At 42.0% G+C, this 19,650-nt stretch overlaps 1 protein-coding gene and 1 long non-coding RNA gene across 4 annotated transcripts in view; one reads left to right on the top strand and one right to left on the bottom strand.

Annotated features, from left to right (window-relative positions):
* The window catches only part of LOC140134903 (FXYD domain-containing ion transport regulator 6-like), a 47,042-nt gene that overhangs the window by 8,401 nt on the left and 18,991 nt on the right, over nucleotides 1–19,650 (bottom strand). For all 3 annotated transcript variants that reach the window (XR_011856423.1, XM_072155706.1, XM_072155705.1), the window contains exons 2-4: nucleotides 3,532–3,585; nucleotides 1,995–2,036; nucleotides 122–196 (exon numbers count right to left, since the gene is read on the bottom strand). Coding sequence is in view for 2 of the 3 variants with exons in the window: in XM_072155706.1 (XP_072011807.1) it covers nucleotides 122–196; nucleotides 1,995–2,036; nucleotides 3,532–3,580 (166 nt within the window). In the remaining variant the exon portion in view is untranslated. The remainder of the gene's footprint in view (nucleotides 1–121; nucleotides 197–1,994; nucleotides 2,037–3,531; nucleotides 3,586–19,650) is intronic.
* On the top strand, nucleotides 33–19,551 carry LOC140134905 (uncharacterized). The gene is made up of 3 exons (XR_011856425.1): nucleotides 33–382; nucleotides 474–596; nucleotides 18,408–19,551. It is a non-coding gene; the product is annotated as an uncharacterized lncRNA (long non-coding RNA).

Here is a 19,650-nt window from a genome sequence, read left to right as displayed (position 1 = left end):
TGTATTTAAAGGGGATACGGTTTTCTCAGCTCATCTCGGAGAAATTCCACCACTAGGTGTCGCTGTAGTCTGTAATATAAGAACCATATTTTCGACTAGTTCTAGCGTCTTATCTACTTACTCAGAATCAGCAGGATGCCCAATGTGAATAGGACCACTGCAAACACCAGCCCCCCGATCCGCAGGCTCTCATAATCTGTGGAGAGATGAACCAACATCACATGATTCAGCTAAATGCATCACTGACCTGCTACTACAATGCTATGACCACTAGGTGGTGCTATCAACTTACCTTATCTACAGGGCACTTCTGATAAGTATCTGAAAGTACAGAGTGGCATGCACTGGGCAGAGCCAGGGAAACCATGAGGGGCACAGGGAGGTATGTAATGTGAGAATTACTATTTTATTTTCTATGGAAAACCCCTTTAACTTCTGTTTACATGTCCTTTCATTGTTTCTGTTTTCAACAGCTTGTTACCTACTTTGCCCAACAGATCCAACTGACTACAATGAGGTTCATTGGGTTTCCATCATGGACCCCTGTATATTACTGGAATGAATAGTACTTAATTTGGCATTTTTTGCAGCATCTGGTTAGTAAATATGCAAATAGGTTTTCCATGCTGAAATTAGTAAAACTATGCCTCCAATAGTACATTAAAGGACACCTGTCATCAGGTCTCTGTCACTAGTCCTGTCACTACTACCTGTTGGAGCAGCTCACAAGGATCTATCCCAGCATTTATCTAGTGATTTTATACATCAATTATTGTAAAATCATCTTTTCTTTATTATGTAAATGATGGTCAGAGGCAGTGATGTCACTCCTGTTACCCCTCCCCTCTCCTCCCCCTGCTCATGTCTGTGTGTAATGTATAGTAAAGCATTGCTGGTGTCTGTGCTGCATCTGCTGACATGCTGCATCCTCCTAATACACATGTGACATCAGCTACACAAGTACCTGACATGTGCTGCTATAACATGGCTGCCTGCAGGGGGCGTGGCCACCAGCACCAGGAAGCACATCATTATACAGGCTGTCAGTCAAGCACTGGGGGGTGTGGCTGTACCTCCCACTAATGAATATGCTAATGACTCATTGGACATCTCACAGGTCATTGCTTAGGTTTACAGGCATGTAGAGGGACAATGAATGGATAGAGGCAATGTTCTCTAATGGCATTTTATGAAAATATATTTAGTTTAGGGGGGTTATTTTGCCTGACTGGTTCTCTTTAAAGGAAATCTAACATCAAAATCCATCATGATAAACCAGGGACCCTTACTCATAGATCCAGGCACTGTGACTGTGGTAATCTTCTTATATTTGTCATCCAGGGCCTACTTTCTTCTTAAATCAACTTTCAAAATTATGCTAATGAGACAGAAAGGCTCTGAAGGTGTTACCGGAGTCCCTTCATGCTGTAGATTCACAGGCTGTTACTCTGTGTAGGAGAACTTTCCCCTCCCACTGTGTGCTGAAACTTACTCTGCTGCTGTGAGATTACATCAGGCAAAGGGAGGGGAAAGTGCAGGCGGAGCAGGGGGTAGTGTGAGAGAGTGTAACAGCCTATGAAGATACAGCACAGAGACTGTAACAGAACATAGAGTCCTTATGGCTCATAAGAATAGTTATAAAAGTTGATTTTAGAAGGAAAGAGGGCATGTATAATAAATATAAGAAGATTACCACAGTCACGGTGCCTGGATCTATGAGTAAGTGTCCCTTGTTTATGATGATGGATTTTGATGGGAGATTTCCTTTAAATAAGGCACTTCCCTCTACATTAATGTCTGTCTTACAAGAAGCCTAGTGACATGACTTGATAATAGCCAAACCAGTTATACTGGTGCAGATGCAATAGACACCCAACTGTGCACAGCGCCGTTCATTGGAAGGAACTGATTTGGATAGGTGAGAGGCCATAGACATAGGTTAGGAAGGAAAAAACACATTACAGATATTGCATGTTCCCATCCTATTACCTTACCATACTTAAAGGGATCTGTATCCTTATTTTCTTCGCTGGCTCCTGCAAAGAGAAAACATAAAAATTTGATTGTAGAAAATATACAGATTTACAAGAGTTTCATAATGATTTTTACCAAAATTTTCCAAGTTTTTTGTCAGACTTTGCACTGAAAAGAACTTGCAAACTGCTTGCACATGTATTTATAAAGTGTCTGTGCCGGTTTTGTGTTACAAGTTTTTGTGTTCTAAGCTCCTTGTCAGAAATCTTCCTTAGCAGCAGTGAAGTGGGTGGAGACTAACCTCTTCCTGTCTTTGCCCTAAGCTGAGTCATTTAGAAGTTGCCGTCACTTCCCATGTGTTCTTTCATGAAGTAGCTCCAAAGTGAAGTAACTCAGAAGTAATTGAAGTAACTCAGCAAATCCAGTGAGATTCCTACAAGTAATTTCAAAGAGCACTGCATAGTGTTTACATACAGCATGTATATACTGACCAGCCTGACAGCTTCGATTACATAGAGGAGCGTGTAATAAGTAGTAAATGCCAGCAGTTAAATAGTTACATGAAGTGTAGTCTGTGATGTGTGAGCACTAAGGGTATACGACCCTTTGCTGTGTGCCTTTGGTCAAGTGAGCTGAGGCTGGGGAAGAGGGGGCTGCACAGTTGTCTATATTTGAGGTGCAGAGAGAGGCAGAATGTTCTGCAGAATCACAGACTGGGATGGAGAAACTAGTAGATAACGGGTGAGATCTTTTACCAAATTTTCAAATGTTAATCCCTTAGTGATGTTTACACAATAAAGATCGATAAAGACTTCCTTCCTTTACAATTTTAGTCACTTTAATTGCTGTTTTGGTATTATTACTCCCTAGACAGATCATTGTACGAATCCAGAGTGTGGTTGGGGACTTTCTAAGCAGACACTGTGCTATGAGATGCTGTGAGCTGACAATGTGATTTTTAGGGTACAGGTTTATCTACACTTTTATTTAGCTGAACATTCTACTAGTATCTGCCACATAGAAAGAGAGATGAGACAGATCATAGATGAGAGATGATGAGATCCATGAGATAGATATAACACACAATGACAGGCTCTGCTCTGCTCCCTCACCTAATCAATAAAATACACAGTCAGCTCTACTTATATGTCTGTATCTTGTAGAATAAGTCTCTGCACACTGCTGCTTGCCAGCAGGAAGTGCCTGTGTTTGAGCTGGTCTTGTAATGCAGGGGGTAGGGGCAGGAGGCAGAGAGAACTGTAGCGTGCAGACAAGAAAAGCTATTCATGAGAAGAATCCGACCAGAGTCAGAAGATTTATGGTCGTATCCAGGGGCTACCAAAACTGTAAACACCAGGACTGATAGAGACAGGTTGGAATTATATCTGTGAAATGTTAACAACAGTGAATTGGAGAATGTGTTATTTTGTTACCCTACGTATATCTAAGAATTTTCGTAGGAATATCCCTTTAATAAATGCCCCCGATTAGGTCCTCTATAAAATTAACACAGTCCCCCAGCTGTGATCCCCTTCCCACCATGATGGTTCCTCTTACCTAGTACAGGGACCAAGGCAGAACAAAGGAAAATCAAAGCAGTCTCCATGAGCCCTGGAAGAAACAATGGGATACAATGTATGAGATACATGTGGATATACTGTGTACATGATTCATTATATGTTATTAAGACCAATACGGAACTGAATGTGCATTTTATTAATCATGTTACTCCTGGCACCAGATATGTGCATATAACTATGATATAACATGAGTTACAGGTCCCTGGCACTGGGCATGACCGTGCTATGCTGTGGCACTGCTGGGTTAGGGCATTTACTCTTTAGAGGTACCAGGTGCATCATGTCTGCAGCTTCTACCCCCCGGGACTGATTCTCTCTAATGTACAGAGGAGCCTGGCAACCAGTGCTGACATTTACATCTGCTTCCAGGCCTACGGTGAGACCATACACAACACACAGTGTATATGTCCGTACACTACACCTGTATAACAGCGCTAACATCTCCCCTGTCTACTAGGAGGTCCGTAAGAGTATAAAAGTATAGCCACATGATGACAGGGCTAGTCTGCGACCACAAACCAGAACCTCCTCTATCCTACTGTGTCTGCATTAGCCATGAGCACACAGCTCTGCTATACAGCTGGTTCTAGCTCTGCTTCATCACTACATGTGTACAGCTCTGCTATACGGCTGGTTCTAGCTCTGCTTCATCACTACATGTGTACAGCTCTGCTATACGGCTGGTTCTAGCCCTGCTTCATCACTACATGTGTACAGCTCTGCTATACGGCTGGTTCTAGCCCTGCTTCATCACTACATGTGTACAGCTATGCTATACGGCTGGTTCTAGCTCTGCTTCATCACTACATGTGTACAGCTCTGCTATACGGCTGGTTCTAGCTCTGCTTTATCACTACATGTGTACAGCTATGCTATATGGCTGGTTCTAGCTCTGCTTCATCACTACATGTGTACAGCGCTGCTATACGGCTGGTTCTAGCTCTGCTTCATCACTACATGTGTACAGCCTGCTATACGGCTGGTTCTAGCTCTGCTATACGGCTGGTTCTAGCTCTGCTTCATCACTACATGTGTACAGCTCTATATACGGCTGGTTCTAGCTCTGCTTCATCACTACATGTGTACAGCTCTGTATACGGCTGGTTCTAGCTCTGCTTCATCACTACATGTGTACAGCTCTGCTATACGGCTGGTTCTAGCTCTGCTTCATCACTACATGTGTACAGCTCTGCTATACGGCTGGTTCTAGCTCTGCTATACGGCTGGTTCTAGCTCTGCTTCATCACTACATGTGTACAGCTCTGTATACGGCTGGTTCTAGCTCTGCTTCATCACTACATGTGTACAGCTCTGTATACGGCTGGTTATAGCTCTGCTTCATCATTACATGTGTACAGCTCTGCTTCATCACTACAAGTCTACGGTTCTACCTCTACAGCCCAATTGTTTTAGGAACCCTTATAAATATGCAAGATCTTTATATCTGAAATACAGGTAGAGATACAGCATGTACTGTATGCCATACAGTGAGGGGGTACTCCCTTCTCCCTATTCAGCACACTTTAACCCTCAGCCAAGCATTCCTGATTATGAGGAGGTTAAAAAGAGCATTATTTGGCTTAGCCCGTTGGCGACTGTAGTGGACTATAAAATAGGCAGTTTGGGCGGTAGTCCTCTCAGGAGCCCTTGGCGAAAACCAAATTTTATCCTAAGAAGGACCTTCACCCATGAAATCCTTGTACATCTGTTCCTGCTCTCAATACACAAGGACACAACATCCATTCCAGGACCGTTAAAGGTCCTCCAAAGGTCCTAAAACCTCATATTAAGAGCAGCAGACGGGTCATATCCTCCATTCCCCAAGAAACTGATTCTAGTAACATAAGGTAGTGAATCCCAGTCTTGTAGGGGCTATAAAATACATACGGCCCTTGGCCCCTGGTTGGTGGATGCTGATGTTATATAGATTCTACATATAAAATGTGAGAATTGTAACACATTGGGGCACATTTACTAAAGCACTGCGCCAGTTTTCTGTCTTTCTACTGCAAACTATTTAAGAAGTGTCTGCGCCACAATTGTGCTGCACGCGACATATAGCATTGGCTGCATGTGAACGGTTCACACCTCTATAATATTATTTCGGAAAAGCCAAAAATTAAGAGAAACGATTTTATCATGAGGGCATCTGATGAACCCCAATGATTATAATAATGAGGCCTTCCAGTCAGATCATGGCCCCTTTACTTCTGCAGATCAGAATCTGATGCAGATGTGAACAGCGTCTTAGGTTTGTGTTCTGCTAATGAGGCCTGGAGCTACGTCTACATTAACCCCTTGCGGGCTGGAGGCGTGATGTGAGATTATCCTGATGAATACTGTATATCGGGGTATTCTGCGTCTGCCTTGGATGTTTCACTGCAGCGTCCTGCAGATCCCAAGTAGTGGGAAGAGGTGCGGGGAGGAGCTGCTCTGCTCTTATCCCTGACTCAGGACATCACAAGGATGTGGTCCAGAGGCGGCCAAGGAATGGGAAGAAATGGACACAGCCATTCAGGTACAGACACTTTAAGGATTATCTCCCAGGTCACTGAGATCTGTATCATCTATATCTATGAAGCCCTTGTCTGTTCTTCTCTTCCTATACGATGTCTATCTGCAGATCTCTTCTATGTTCTTAGTTTAACCTTGACATTAGATGTGCATCCCCTTATCCTTCTCATTATGACTTGGCATTTACATACACCTGCATGCACCTGGAAGGGAAATGGTTAATATGATTTTTATGCCTTAGCGTGTGTATATGTATTGGGCCATCAGTTATAGGGTTAGTAGGGTCCCTGCCCTCAGGGGTATTAGGTACAGCTGCTCCCGGGAGAAGTGATTGAGGTTCCCTATAGCTTTTCCTACTAACACATAGGAAGACTGAATATTCAGGGTAAGAGTATTGATAACATATTCACAGGGGGAGATTTATCATCAAGTTTCTAAGGTAAAACTGTTCTAGTTGCCCATGGAAACCAATCAGAGCTCAGCTTTAATTTTATAAACAGCTGTGGGAAAATGAAAGCTGAGCTCTGATTGGTTGCCGTGAGCAACTAGAACAGTTCTTCGCTAAGAGACTTATGATAAATCTCCCCCATAGAGTAGGTCCTTAAAGGAAATCTACTACTTGACTCAGAAATGTCCTGAGCACACCACCCTCTGTAGTACTGATCCCAGCACATAGTTTGGTAAGGGACAAAAGACGATCATTTAGTCACAAAAAGCATTGCACTTATCTGGCTATACACCGCAGCTGCACGGCTGTGTTTCCCAGTGCGACGCTACGGTGTACCTCCCGTTATACAATGCTATGCTAATCAACGAAGACCTATGCTCACCACTCCACCAATTCAAATATTAGGGTTTTCATCCACTGCCACCAATGATTTTTGTAAGTTGTCTGCTAATACATGCCACCAGTGCAAATATATATGCAGGCGGTCCCCTACTTAAGAACACCTGACTTACAGACGACCCCTAGTTACAAACGGACCTCCTGATGTTGGTAATTTACTGTACTTTAGCCTTAGGCTACAGCGTTCTATAGCACGAAACGGACCGTATCCGCGTTCGCCCCCCCCCCCCCGCACCCCCACCTCCACTTTAATACAATATGGATTTTGGATTAAGCGATGTCACTGCCTCTCAGCACAGGGAGGAGGACCAGAACAAACATGGAGATGTGCATAAATAACTTTCGGAGGTACGCAAAATCGGCCTGGTGACATAAGTGGAGCGCCAGAGCCTCGTTTGAATATATTATAAAATCCTTTTCGCTACTAAACTTTTGGTTTTTGTCCCTAACCAAACTATGTGCTGGGATCAGTAGAACAGAGCCCGGAGGGTGGTGTGCTCAGGTCAAATGGTAGATGTCAGGGTCATACACCCAGCCCCCATCCCACAGATACGCAAGAATAGAAGCGGAAATGTTACTGTTACTGTAAATGTTCTACCAGTGATGAGAATAAAAGCTAATCTGCAGTGGCTCAGTTCAACCACTAAACTAAGGATGGCGCTATTTGCTTCCTATTCCATTCTCTGTGTATCAGCTGCTAAGTACAGATTACCTGTGGGGGTGGTGGTTGTTAGACCACCATTAATCTGCCGGGCGCATGCTCGTACTGTCTCTCCACCCATTAGTGGAAACAGGATCCCCATTCTCCATATTGTGGGGGTTCCTTTCAAGTTTTTGGTCAGTTTTTGCAAGGAGTTATTAGCAGTTTTGTGGTTTTTACTCATGTGTTGTTTGCGTTTTTAACACATTTTCGGTGAGTTTTTGATGTGCATGTTTAAAATCACACGATTTCTTAATTGGTACCCACATGCAGAGTGCAATGCGTGTTTGGAACGTGAAAAACAAGCGCAGAACTAACTTTAGACACTTTTAGCAAATCAACCTATATGTCTAAATATATTCATTTAAAAGCCAAAAAAAGGATAACTACAGTATACTATCAGTATAGAAGCCACGTGTTGTCATTATGGAAAGTTAAAACATCTTTTCACTAAATATGGATGTTTTTTACTGTAATTCCACAGTATTTTAATTATAATATTTGCTTTGGTTAAGAAGGATTGTCCAAAAGTTATTAATTGGGGTTTTGCAAATAAACTCTGGGTCCTATAGCTAAACTAAAAGCGGGGGCTCCACCTGATGATAACCATCTCCGTCATCGGTGCTGATTAACACTCTATTACCCAGTGCATCTCGTTTTTATGAACACTTATATTCAGTGTCAGCACCAGGTTTCAGGAGGCCCCTGGGTGACAGTGCCTCTGTGGGCCCCTTTGCAGTGAACTCACATGGCGGCATTAAAAATTCAGAAAGTAAAACAGTCTCCTGTTCCCCAAGATATTCCCTAGTTTATCATCCCAAACAGCCTCTTCATGGTTATTTTATATAAATCCACCCTGACACCGTATGGATTCATTAGATACAGTCCCCCCACCCCCATGGATTACTTATGCCCCCCCCCCCCCCCCCTGCAGCTCTGGCCCGGGTATGCCCGGTGCTGGCGCCTGCCCTGTTTGTATTACTCCTTCATCCATAGGGATCAATATCTACTCTTCTGTTTGAATAACCTACACTACAGATAGGTGACCAATATGTTTCATCTGGAGACCCCCTTCTAAGGGAATGTAATGAAGCGAGGTGTGCCGATCCAAAGCTGCCAGAGAATATCCACGACCAAATAAAGATATAAACTTTTCACAATAGACGGGATAATTTTAGAGGGGTCTCCTATATGGGGGCCCCCTGACTCTCCCTCAGCCTCCTCTCCGCTTCCTATATGGAGCACATGCACCCCTGGCTGAGGGGTGTTGTAGAATTTGGGGGAACAAGGGTTTGTCTGTGTGATACATTTAGTACTCATTTATGACAGATCATCTTGTGCCGGTTCTATTATAGCAAAAGTTGCAATTGAGACATCAATCACGAGTCTCACAAGGATGTAATAAGAATGTTTCACACATCACTCAAGCTGATGACAGGCAGAATTGTCAGGAGCGCAGCACGGTCTGACATAGTTATTAGGATGTGGCTCCAGTACAGCGACTGTATACCCTATATCCTGGTGTACCTGGCATACAGTATACACTGGTATCTGAGTACACAAGAATATACATCAGTATTTTACCTAAATAAAAACATATATGAGAATTATTATGATTTATTTATAGACGAGGGGACACTGTCTCCGTCTGGAGAAAACAAGGTTTAATCACCAGAGGCGACAGGGCTTTTTTACTATGAGAACTGTCAATCTGTGGAATAGCCTGCCTCAGGTGCTGGTCACAGCAGGGACAGCGGAGAGCTTCAAGAAGGGTCTAGATGCCTTCTTACACCTAAATAACATTGATGGTTATGTTACATAGAATTGTTTCCCATAAATCTCTTCCTCATCCAATCCCTTCCCTTCCTTGGTTGAACTTGATGGACATGTGTCTTTTTTCAACCATATAAACTATTAAGTCCATGGTCATGTACAATCAGTAAGGGGTTCACATACATTACATTAAGACAAGAACAAATACTACAGAGATCTGGAACAAGAGGGGAAAGGACCCTTCCCTTCTATATGGGAGAGTAGATGGAGACATGAGGTGAGGGAGAATAAAATATTCAGCATCACATTCACATTTCCAATGAAAATATACTGTTTATTTTTGTTTTTAATGTGCCATTTTAGGTAAAAACTAAATCCCAAAATAATCAGTGCCACATCTGCCCAGAGGTTGTGGGTGGCAAGACCTGGGGCTGAGCCGCAATACCAGACACAATCAATAGACAGGTGTGGCACTGTTTCACTAATCCAGTAAAATCCCTTTAACACTCCAAACGTGTGGGATTTGTCCTGCAGAAATTGCCTCTGTCTCTGCGACCGTTTCTGTCTTTGATTGTTTCTAACTGTTTCTGACTGTCTGTCTCTTTCTGACTATTTCTGTCTCTGAGAGTCTCTGACTGTATCTGTCTGTCTCTGACTACAGTTTCAACTGACTGTCTCTCTCTGCCTCTGACTGTCTCTATCTCTGTCTCTATGTCCGACTGTCTCTGTCTCTTTCTGTCTCTGATTGTCTCAGACCATTTCTGTCTAGGACCATCTCTGTATTTGTCTCCGATTGTCTCTTTGTCTATAGGAAGATTTTTGAGAAGTATCTGAGAGCAGACCATGGCAACCAATCAGAGCTTAAGTTTCATTTTCCCACATCTGTTTATAAAATTATATCTGATCTCTGATTGGTTTCCTTGGGCAACTGGAGCAATATTATCTCAGACATTTCTGATAAATCTTCCCCTATCTCTCTATCTCTATCCATATTACCTCACACATAAGTGTCTTATACTCATTGCCTGTAGTAACCAATCACAGCTCAGAGCTCATATTAATGACCTGTGGCAGAACAGCAACCAATCACGGCTCAGCTTTGGAAAGTGTGGGGTGCAAATTTTGGCTCAAAATCTAGTCTATGATGTTCCCTGAGTCACAGAGAGCGACTGTGCAAAATTTGGTGATCGTAAACTTGACTGTACAGATTCCTTTAGCGGATATATACATACACACACATACATACACACACATACATACACACACACATACACTCACATACCCCCCCCCCCACACACATACATACACATACCTCCCCCCACACACACACACACACATACATACATTCACATACCCCCCCACACACACACATACACACACAAACATACATACACACATATACACACACATACAAACACATACATACATAAACACACACATACATACACATACTTACACACATACAAACATATACACACATACAAACACATACATACACACATACATAAACACACACACACATACACACACATACACACACACACACATACAAACATGTATACACCCATCCAAACACATACATACACACATACATAAACACACACACATACAAACGCATATACATACATACACATACACCCACACAAACAAATACACACACAGATACATATATAAATACACACACACATACATACATAAACACACACATACATACACACATACACATACATACACACACATACATACACACACATACATACATACACACACACATATATACATACACACATACATACATATACACACATACATACACACATACATCCAGCTTTATACATTAGATTTGGTTCTGGAAAGCTCTATGTATCTTTTGGGCTGGGCAATGAGTTACACTGGTTACACAATGGTTACCCTTGTGTATGGCGTTATGTACCAGCCATTATACCTCTGCCTGGTATCACGTTGGCATCTGAGGACTAATTCCTAATCACAGGCTTCATTCATGCACACAGCGCCATCGCCTCCTGCCCCCTAGAGTCCTCCCCAGCAGGAAAACACCAGCGCAGCCGCCTTATCATCCACGTCCCTGCCCGCAGATGTGGTCCTCGCACATCACGTCTCCATAGCAACGTAGGGAGGAGATGCTGCCATGGCAACGACAAAGGAGACTCACACAGACAAAACAAACAAGAAATATCTCCCAGCATCCTCCATGCCTGGATTACCCCCCTGATCTACACTAGAGGGCAATGAAATCCAATGTAAAGTCTGGTGTTTATGTATCATCATTGTCATCTTCGCATAGACGAGTACAACAGAAAACATGGCCTCTGCTTACACACTGATCACACAGTATCATCATCTACCATTGTCCTCATTCATCTGATAGTTAGTATTCATCAGCATCGTTATGGTCCTGTCTATACCAGTCCTACTTCTAGACCTCTCATAGGCTTATTACATGGATATCAGATGTGTAATTGTAAGGGTTTATATGTATCGTACAAGGAAGTCCATGGTTTCAGGATGCTGGACTGCCAGAATATTTTGGAATGAAATATGACGATAGATCAACAAGCAAATATTTCTATCTTTAAAATTTTTGAAGAGTTGATTAAATAAAAACTAAATCTGGCCGTATATTTCATATACATTATCGCAGCTGTTAGTCAAATGCTCCCTCAGCGGACTTGCCTATACGAATGAGCTTTGGATAATAAGCCTCTCCTTTTTGAACCATGGATTGGGCATGTTGAAAGCCAACATGTACTATCACTTGTTTAGCTTTTGGAAGAGAGAGGTTGATTCCACACACATTGGATGGTGAGGAGGTTGATCTCAGCACATGTGTATGCTACCTAGAAGCTAAATATCTAACACAATGGGGGCTCATTTACTTACCCGTCCCGTTGCGTCCGCCAATCCGGAATGTCCAGCGAGGATTCAGAGCTGCCACGATTCACTTACAGCGTGCGCCCGATTTCTTGAATGTGTCGCTTCCCCGGTGAGGTCCGTCGGAGTTCACCTTCTTCTTCCCGGTGCATGTAAGTGCTGATCTTGCGACCCAATTTGAATTTTAAATTTGGCGGTTTGTCCGAATCACGGCCACGCCCCCTGATTTGTGTCGTGTGAAAGTCGGCGCCAAAATCCCAAAATCCGATCGCGTGCGCCAAAAACCCGCCAAAATTTTTGGGTAACCCGACGGAAATGCTTCCGATGGACCCTTAGTAAATGAGCCCCAATATATCTAGGTTTCTTGGGTCTGCCAGATAAAAATTATTCTGCAGACCCCTAGTTCATCAAGGTCCTAGAACCCTACACATTGGTTGTATATTATTAGACTTATGGGGTCCAGTATTATCATTGTGAGTCAGGGCCCAATGGAGGATCCTCTGGTACTCCGGTGGGACAGTCCGACATTTTTAGCAGCTTCCTTTAATGGATTATTTATAATATTTTGCTTCCACATTTGGGAAAGAGACACTTATCAGCCCATTACAGCTCAGGTCCTGGATGCAACCCTACTGTCCGCATCCCCTCTGCACATGATGTTCTCCCAATTAAGAACACATGCATCCTCAGCCCCACCAAGTGTGCATGTGTATGGTGTAGTCAGTCAAGAATTGGGTCAACAGCTACTGAAACTTTAGCCCAATTTTTTTTGTTCAGGGCTAGATCCCCCCCCTCCTCATTGAGGACACGTTATGCAGAGAGTGTGTGTATGGAGGTGAGTCAATCATTATAGCCGTCCTCTGAGCGCACAGCCGATGGCTATCTCATGTGTTGGTGGCTTTAGTCCCATCTGTGAGATACAGGGATCAATAAAATCAAGAATTACGTCACAGTGTCGGCTAATGGCATTTTTGTTTTCATGGCGTCTCGGCAACATTATTGATCTGTCTGCCCTACAGCTGCGATCATTTGATGGCTCTAAAAATACCCAACAACCATAAAGACAGCAAAGTACAGCAAAGCGCATGGTGTTCATGTCGTTTACTTAGCCCGGAGTAATAAAGGGGTGAGAGAAATTTAGCTTTTACTGCTCGCAGGCCGTGTACTCATCAAATATTCCTCTGTAACCTGGAACAAGGTCTGTCTGTGTAATGCCCGAGGCAGGGGTCGGCCTAATACATACTGAGGGCTAGTTACATGTGTACAATTTTCATTTAAAGTAGAACATTAAAGGGGTTTTCACACCAATCTGATAGGGCCTAACTTGCTGGTCGGTGGGGGTGCTGCTCAGTGATGAGACCCCCAAAGTTCACGAGAACGTGGGATCCAATGGCGTCCGGGGTACCACCCCTTGTCACTCCCTGACATAAATGGAGCAGGACCCTTTGTTCTTGTGATCTCATCACTGAAACCAACCACCGATCAGAAAGTTAGGCTTATCCTGTGGTAAGGACCTAACTTGATTGGTGGGAAAACTCTTTTAAAGGAGAAATCCACTTATGTGATTTAAAGTTCCAAAAACGGAATACCTCAATATCTTAAAGGGAATCATAAATCAGTTTTGACCAGGTAAAATTGCAGACAGTAATAAGCAATGGCTAAGATCTGCAATTACCCTATATTTGTGTGTTGTTAGTAGCAGCAGGACTATGAAAAAACGCATTTATAGATTGTAGGTTCTCCAAATACGAGAGGTCCTCATACTGCCGTGCTCTAAGCAGTTTGAATTGAGCAGCTAAACAACCCCTCTGCTCTGAGTAAAAGCTGTAGCAGGTCAAGTTGCTGTCCAATACTCCAGCAGTCACTCAGAGCAGTAATTGGTTGCAGTGGTCACATGATTTATGTATGTGATGTCATCACCGCAACAGTGAATCACAAGGATGGCCAGAACAATAGTATTGTGCTAAATGGCTGTAAAGGCTTATCAAAACACCTGTGGAGCCAAGGATATAATAAAAACGAAATCATACTCCTCCACATACAGTATCTTTTTTAGTGATATAGTCCCTGGTTCTGGCAGACCCTATTGCGGATCCGGGGGACTTGAGCCACATGAGCATGAATAGCGATGCCATTGCATTTGCTCATGCGACTGCTGAGGCCAATGACTGTCTGCAGTTCCAGTACAGCCGGTACTGTTAACCAATTGGTGAGCGGACCCTTTAAGAATGCTGTCCTATTCGGACAACCCCTTTTAGATGTTGCCTGTATATTAATCCCTTTAAATTTCTACAGTCAACCTTCACACACACATCAATTGCCGCCTCATGGACAAGGGGATAGAAAAATCCCAACATATTTGAATTGGATGATTATTATATTATAGGGAGATGTTAACAGTGTCGGACTGTCCCACCAGAGTACCATAGGATCCGGTGGGCCCCGACTCATCATAATACTTGACCCCAGAAGTCAAACAATTATTACTTATTATAAAATATCTGAAAAACATGGGCACAAAGTAAAAGATAATCATCAATATTCTGTGCAGCGTTACACTGCTGTATGATGTCCAGAGATGAGATGAAAGTGGAGGAGATGGGGAGGGGGTGACGATACAAAGAGAACTGAAATGGGGATGGTGGGTGGAGAATGGAGAAAACATCTGCTATCAAAAACAAAGATCTAAGTTCCCAATGGGAGGGGGAGATAAGACGAGCTGTCTCCTAAATACAATCTTCAGACACCCCCCTCATATCTGAGATGAAGCTCAAAGGCGCACGATTAAACACTTTCTTTCCTTGTTTGCAGATGAATTCCTATGCACATGTAGGGTGCACCCGCCGGTGCTGTGCATGGTCTATAGCTGTCCCCTGGATACAAGTATCTCTGCTATATGTGTATATACTTATGCCATATGTTCAATAGTTGCTATGTGCTGCCAACATGTCCTGGACCGAACATTGGAGCTCATTTACTTACCCGGTCCATTCGCGATCCCACGGAACGTTGTCTGACGTGGATTCGCGTCCTGCCGGGATTCACTAAGGTCGTGCGCCCGATATCCAGCAGGTGTCGCTGCTGCGCTGAGGTCCGCCGAAGTTCACCATCTTTTTCTTGGTGCATGTAAGTGCGTGTCAAGCAACACCATTATTTTAAAAATACAGCGTTTTTTCCGAATCCACGCCCCCCGATTTCCGTTGCATGCAAGCCGGCGCCGATGTACCAAAAACCCGGGGCAATTTGTCGCAAAGCGGTGCAAATCGGAAATATTTGGTAAAACCCGACAGAATCGCAGTGTTCGGACCCTTAGTAAATGAGCCCCATTGCCTCTAAGAATCATGGCGATAAATGATGCAAGGAGTCTCGGCCACCCCACAGGACTGCACCCCCCTATTATATTCATGAGAATGTTTGGAGGAAGTATCATAGATGCCCTGGGGGGAACTTTGGGTTCTGAATAGGTTCAGAAACAAATATACTGACTATATCTACAGTAATGTAGTCAGAACACTTCCTAAATGTGTGACCCTTTTAACAAGCCTTTTAGTAAATATGCACTTATTTGCATATACAAGCGGTTCCCTACTTAAGAACACCCGACTTACAGACGACCCCTAGTTACAAACTGACCTCTGGATATTGGTAATTTACTGTACTTTAGCCTTAGGAGACCACAGAGACCAAAAGAATTCTGACTGGGGTTACAATTATAAATTATACAGTTCCGACTTACATTCAAATTCAACTTAAGAACAAACCTACAGAACCGATCTTGTATGTAACCCGGGAACTACCTGTACTCCTCTTTTGCTTATAAGACTATTACACCTAATCTCCATAACAGTCAGGAGCTAAACAGTGACCCATATCAAAAGCCTCTCGCCTGGCCGAACAATATTCTGCAATGTATTGTTAGTTATGTTTAAAGGGTCGGACATTGACTTATATAAAGATACTTTCCTATATTTGTAATTTACAGGTAGGTCCTGGTGTTATTCCCCGTATCTGACTCATACAGCAGTCATAGCACCAACAAATATGTGAATTTTCTATCCCTCTTATTCCTCATAGGGACTATATGTTGTACATGCTGTGTATGCTGCTGTGTATGCTGCTGTGTATGATGCTGTGTATGATGCTGTGTATGCTGCTGTGTATGATGCTGTGTATGCTGCTGTGTATGATGCTGTGTATGCTGCTGTGTATGATGCTGTGTATGATGCTGTGTATGATGCTGTGTATGATGCTGTGTATGATGCTGTGTTTGATGCTGTGTATGATGCTGTGTATGATGCTGTGTTTGATGCTGTGTATGATGCTGTACGTTGCCTCCCTCCCTTGATCATGACATCATTGATCTCCAGTACTCGACCTGGTAGGTCCAGACGTCCCCTGATTCACAAGGGATCTATGAAGGATTGTTCATGTATTATTCAGTGTCAGTTTTACCGCTCATATACATTATTTATCAGATTTTTACTTATGTACCTGTCTATAGGATTATGATCAATGCTCTGCAACCTATCAATATCCAGTGATACTGAAAGTCATAAAATATGACTAGACTTTTCTTCGGTAGTTCCCATCCCCCTGTGCAAAATAACTAGCAGGGCCCCTAAAGTGCTATATATATATATTAGTGGTGTCTTATAAAGGAAAAGGGCCACTTCAGGAACCAGGACACGGATGTGATTGGGCAGTCATTGAATTCTATGGATTTGCATATCAGGACATAGAAAAAACATTGGGTCCTTAACAAGTCTTAAAAATATGTAAAATACTACCAAAGCTGAACAAAAACTAGGCTGTATCATTGTATTTCTCACAAAACTAGCAGTAAAGTACAGTATGAAGAATTACTGAATCCCATAGTTCATATAAAACTCCAAAGTGAATACAGATCTAATAAACTTGAGTTTCAGATCTCCATTTGCTTTTATTGCGTTTTAGTTCAAACTAATTTTGGGTTTATAAAGCTACCACTTTAGAATATATCTGCAATAAGACCAAACACCCTTTGTGTAGCTATAATCCCCCCATTCAGATTGGTATGTAATTCCGATAGATCGCTTTAAACAACAATGAAGTGGGGTATAGGTAGATAAAACACATCTTTTATTTAGGTATGTATTAAAAAGGTAGTAACCATAAGAACGTCCAAATATATAGAACATCATACATCACCTTATATACATTGAATATATACAGGCGGTCCCTTACTATGGGACACCTGACTTACAGACGACCCCTAGTTACAGATGGACCTCTCTGCTCCCTGTGACCTCTGGTGAAGCTCTCTGGATGCTTTACTATAGTCCCAGGCTGAAATAATTAGCTGTAAGGTGTCTGTAATGAAGTTTTATTGATAATCCATGTTCTCATTACAGCACAAAATTATGAAAATCCAATTGTCACTGGGCCAAATTTTTTTTTCTGGATCTACAATTGTAAAATATACAGTTCTGACTCACATACAAATTCAACTTTAAACAAACCTTGAAAAACCTATCCTGTATGTAACTCGGGGGCTGCCTGTATACATATTGTATATTTGTATATATGTTTACAAGTCTCTGTATATAGTTTATTCATTGACTGCAAAAGACAATCCACCATTCAACATGTGTGTGCTGCCACCAATGTGTAGCATTCATCCTATCATATAATATCCCTTGTCTCTCCATAAGACATGATACATACCCTCTATCATAGAAGACAGTAATGTTTACTGTATATTAAACCATGCAAATTAGTCAAAATCTGGTTAAAAAAAGCAAAAGCACCTTGTTTTTTACTACTAATTGTTCATACTTTGCAATGTGCTGTATGAGTCTGCTGGATGGCCATTACAATGGGTTCATCTGCAGTTACAGGACATCTTCTGCCACACAAAAATCTTGCGTCATAGCAAGTTGATTTTCTGGGCACAGTTTTCTTTGGAGCAGCTCAGGAGCCATTTTGCCCCAGATACTTACAAGCTGGGGAAACTCAATGCACATCACATATAATAGTAGAGAGAAGACTATGTCATACAACAAACAGTAATATAATGAATAGATACAACATATATATTCTTCTATGACTTGGTCTCTCTCCTTTACTGCCATCTCTGTTATTGTTACAGAAAACTGGAGCATCTTCAAGGAGAAGAAAGAGATTTCGGGGATTTAACTGTGAAGAAAGGGGAGGGGTGGGGGGGATCTGGTATAAACACCCCCCTCCCCACCTCGCCTCCAGCACCACCACTCCCTCTCTAACAAGCAAAGATGAACAGATTATCAGGTATAAACCTCTTTATCTCGCCAAATCATCACATCTCCATAATATTATGGAGAGGACACCTGTGTGAATGGACAAAGCAGCCCTGACAAAGGAGGGAAAACAGAGAAGGAGAGAAAGAGGATGCAAAGAGGACTGAAACCTCCACCATCCAGGAATAGTGTTCCTTTTATGGAGTTGTTTTTGTATTTATGTTACAGTTTACATTGTGAAATACACTAGTGTCTCTAGTGTTCTATTTAAGAATACAATGTAACATTCTATAATGTTCTATTGAAGGTTACAATTTAACAGTCTCTAGTGTTCTATTTAAGAATACAATGTAACAGTCTATAATATTCTATTTAAAAATACAATGTAACAGTATATAATGTTCTATTGAAGGTTACAATTTAACAGTCTCTAGTGTTCTATTTAAGAATACAATGTAACAGTCTCTAGTGTTCTATTTAAGAATACAATGTAACAGTCTCTAGTGTTCTATTTAAGACTACAGTGTGACAGTTTCTACTAGTCCTCTGCTGAATAAGTCTTTCATTGAAAATTATGTCTTCCATTGAAGAATTCTATACAACAGCCTCAAGTCTACCATTGAAGAATGCAATGTAACAGTCTGTAGTCTTATATTAAATAATACAATGCAACAGTCTCTAGTCTTATATTAAACTATACCATGTAATAGTTTCTAGTCTTAAATTGAAGAATGCAATGTAACAGTCTCTAGTCTTATATTAAACAATATGATGCAACAGTCTGTAGTCTTATGTTAAACTATACAATGTAACAGCCTCTAGTCTTATATTAAACAATATGATGCAACAGTCTCTAGTCTCATGTTAAACAATACAATGCAACAGTCTCTAGTCTTATATTAAACTATATAATGTAACAGTCTCCAGTCTTCCATTAGAGAATACAACATAACAGTCTGTGGTTACTTCTTCTATACACAATCTGATAACATAGAAGACTGTAGATTGTATAATGTATCTAGCACACAAAGCAGGCTATGTCAATCACATTAGCATCCATTCACTATTACTAGCTGGTAGAGGTTGTAAGTCTCCCTCCCCTCCACTACAGCTATT

Source organism: Engystomops pustulosus, chromosome 6, assembly GCF_040894005.1.
Source record: "Engystomops pustulosus chromosome 6, aEngPut4.maternal, whole genome shotgun sequence".
NCBI lineage: Eukaryota > Metazoa > Chordata > Amphibia > Anura > Leptodactylidae > Engystomops > Engystomops pustulosus.
The sequence above is the reverse complement of the archived record's forward strand: the minus strand, read 5'-3'. Positions and strand labels throughout refer to the sequence as shown.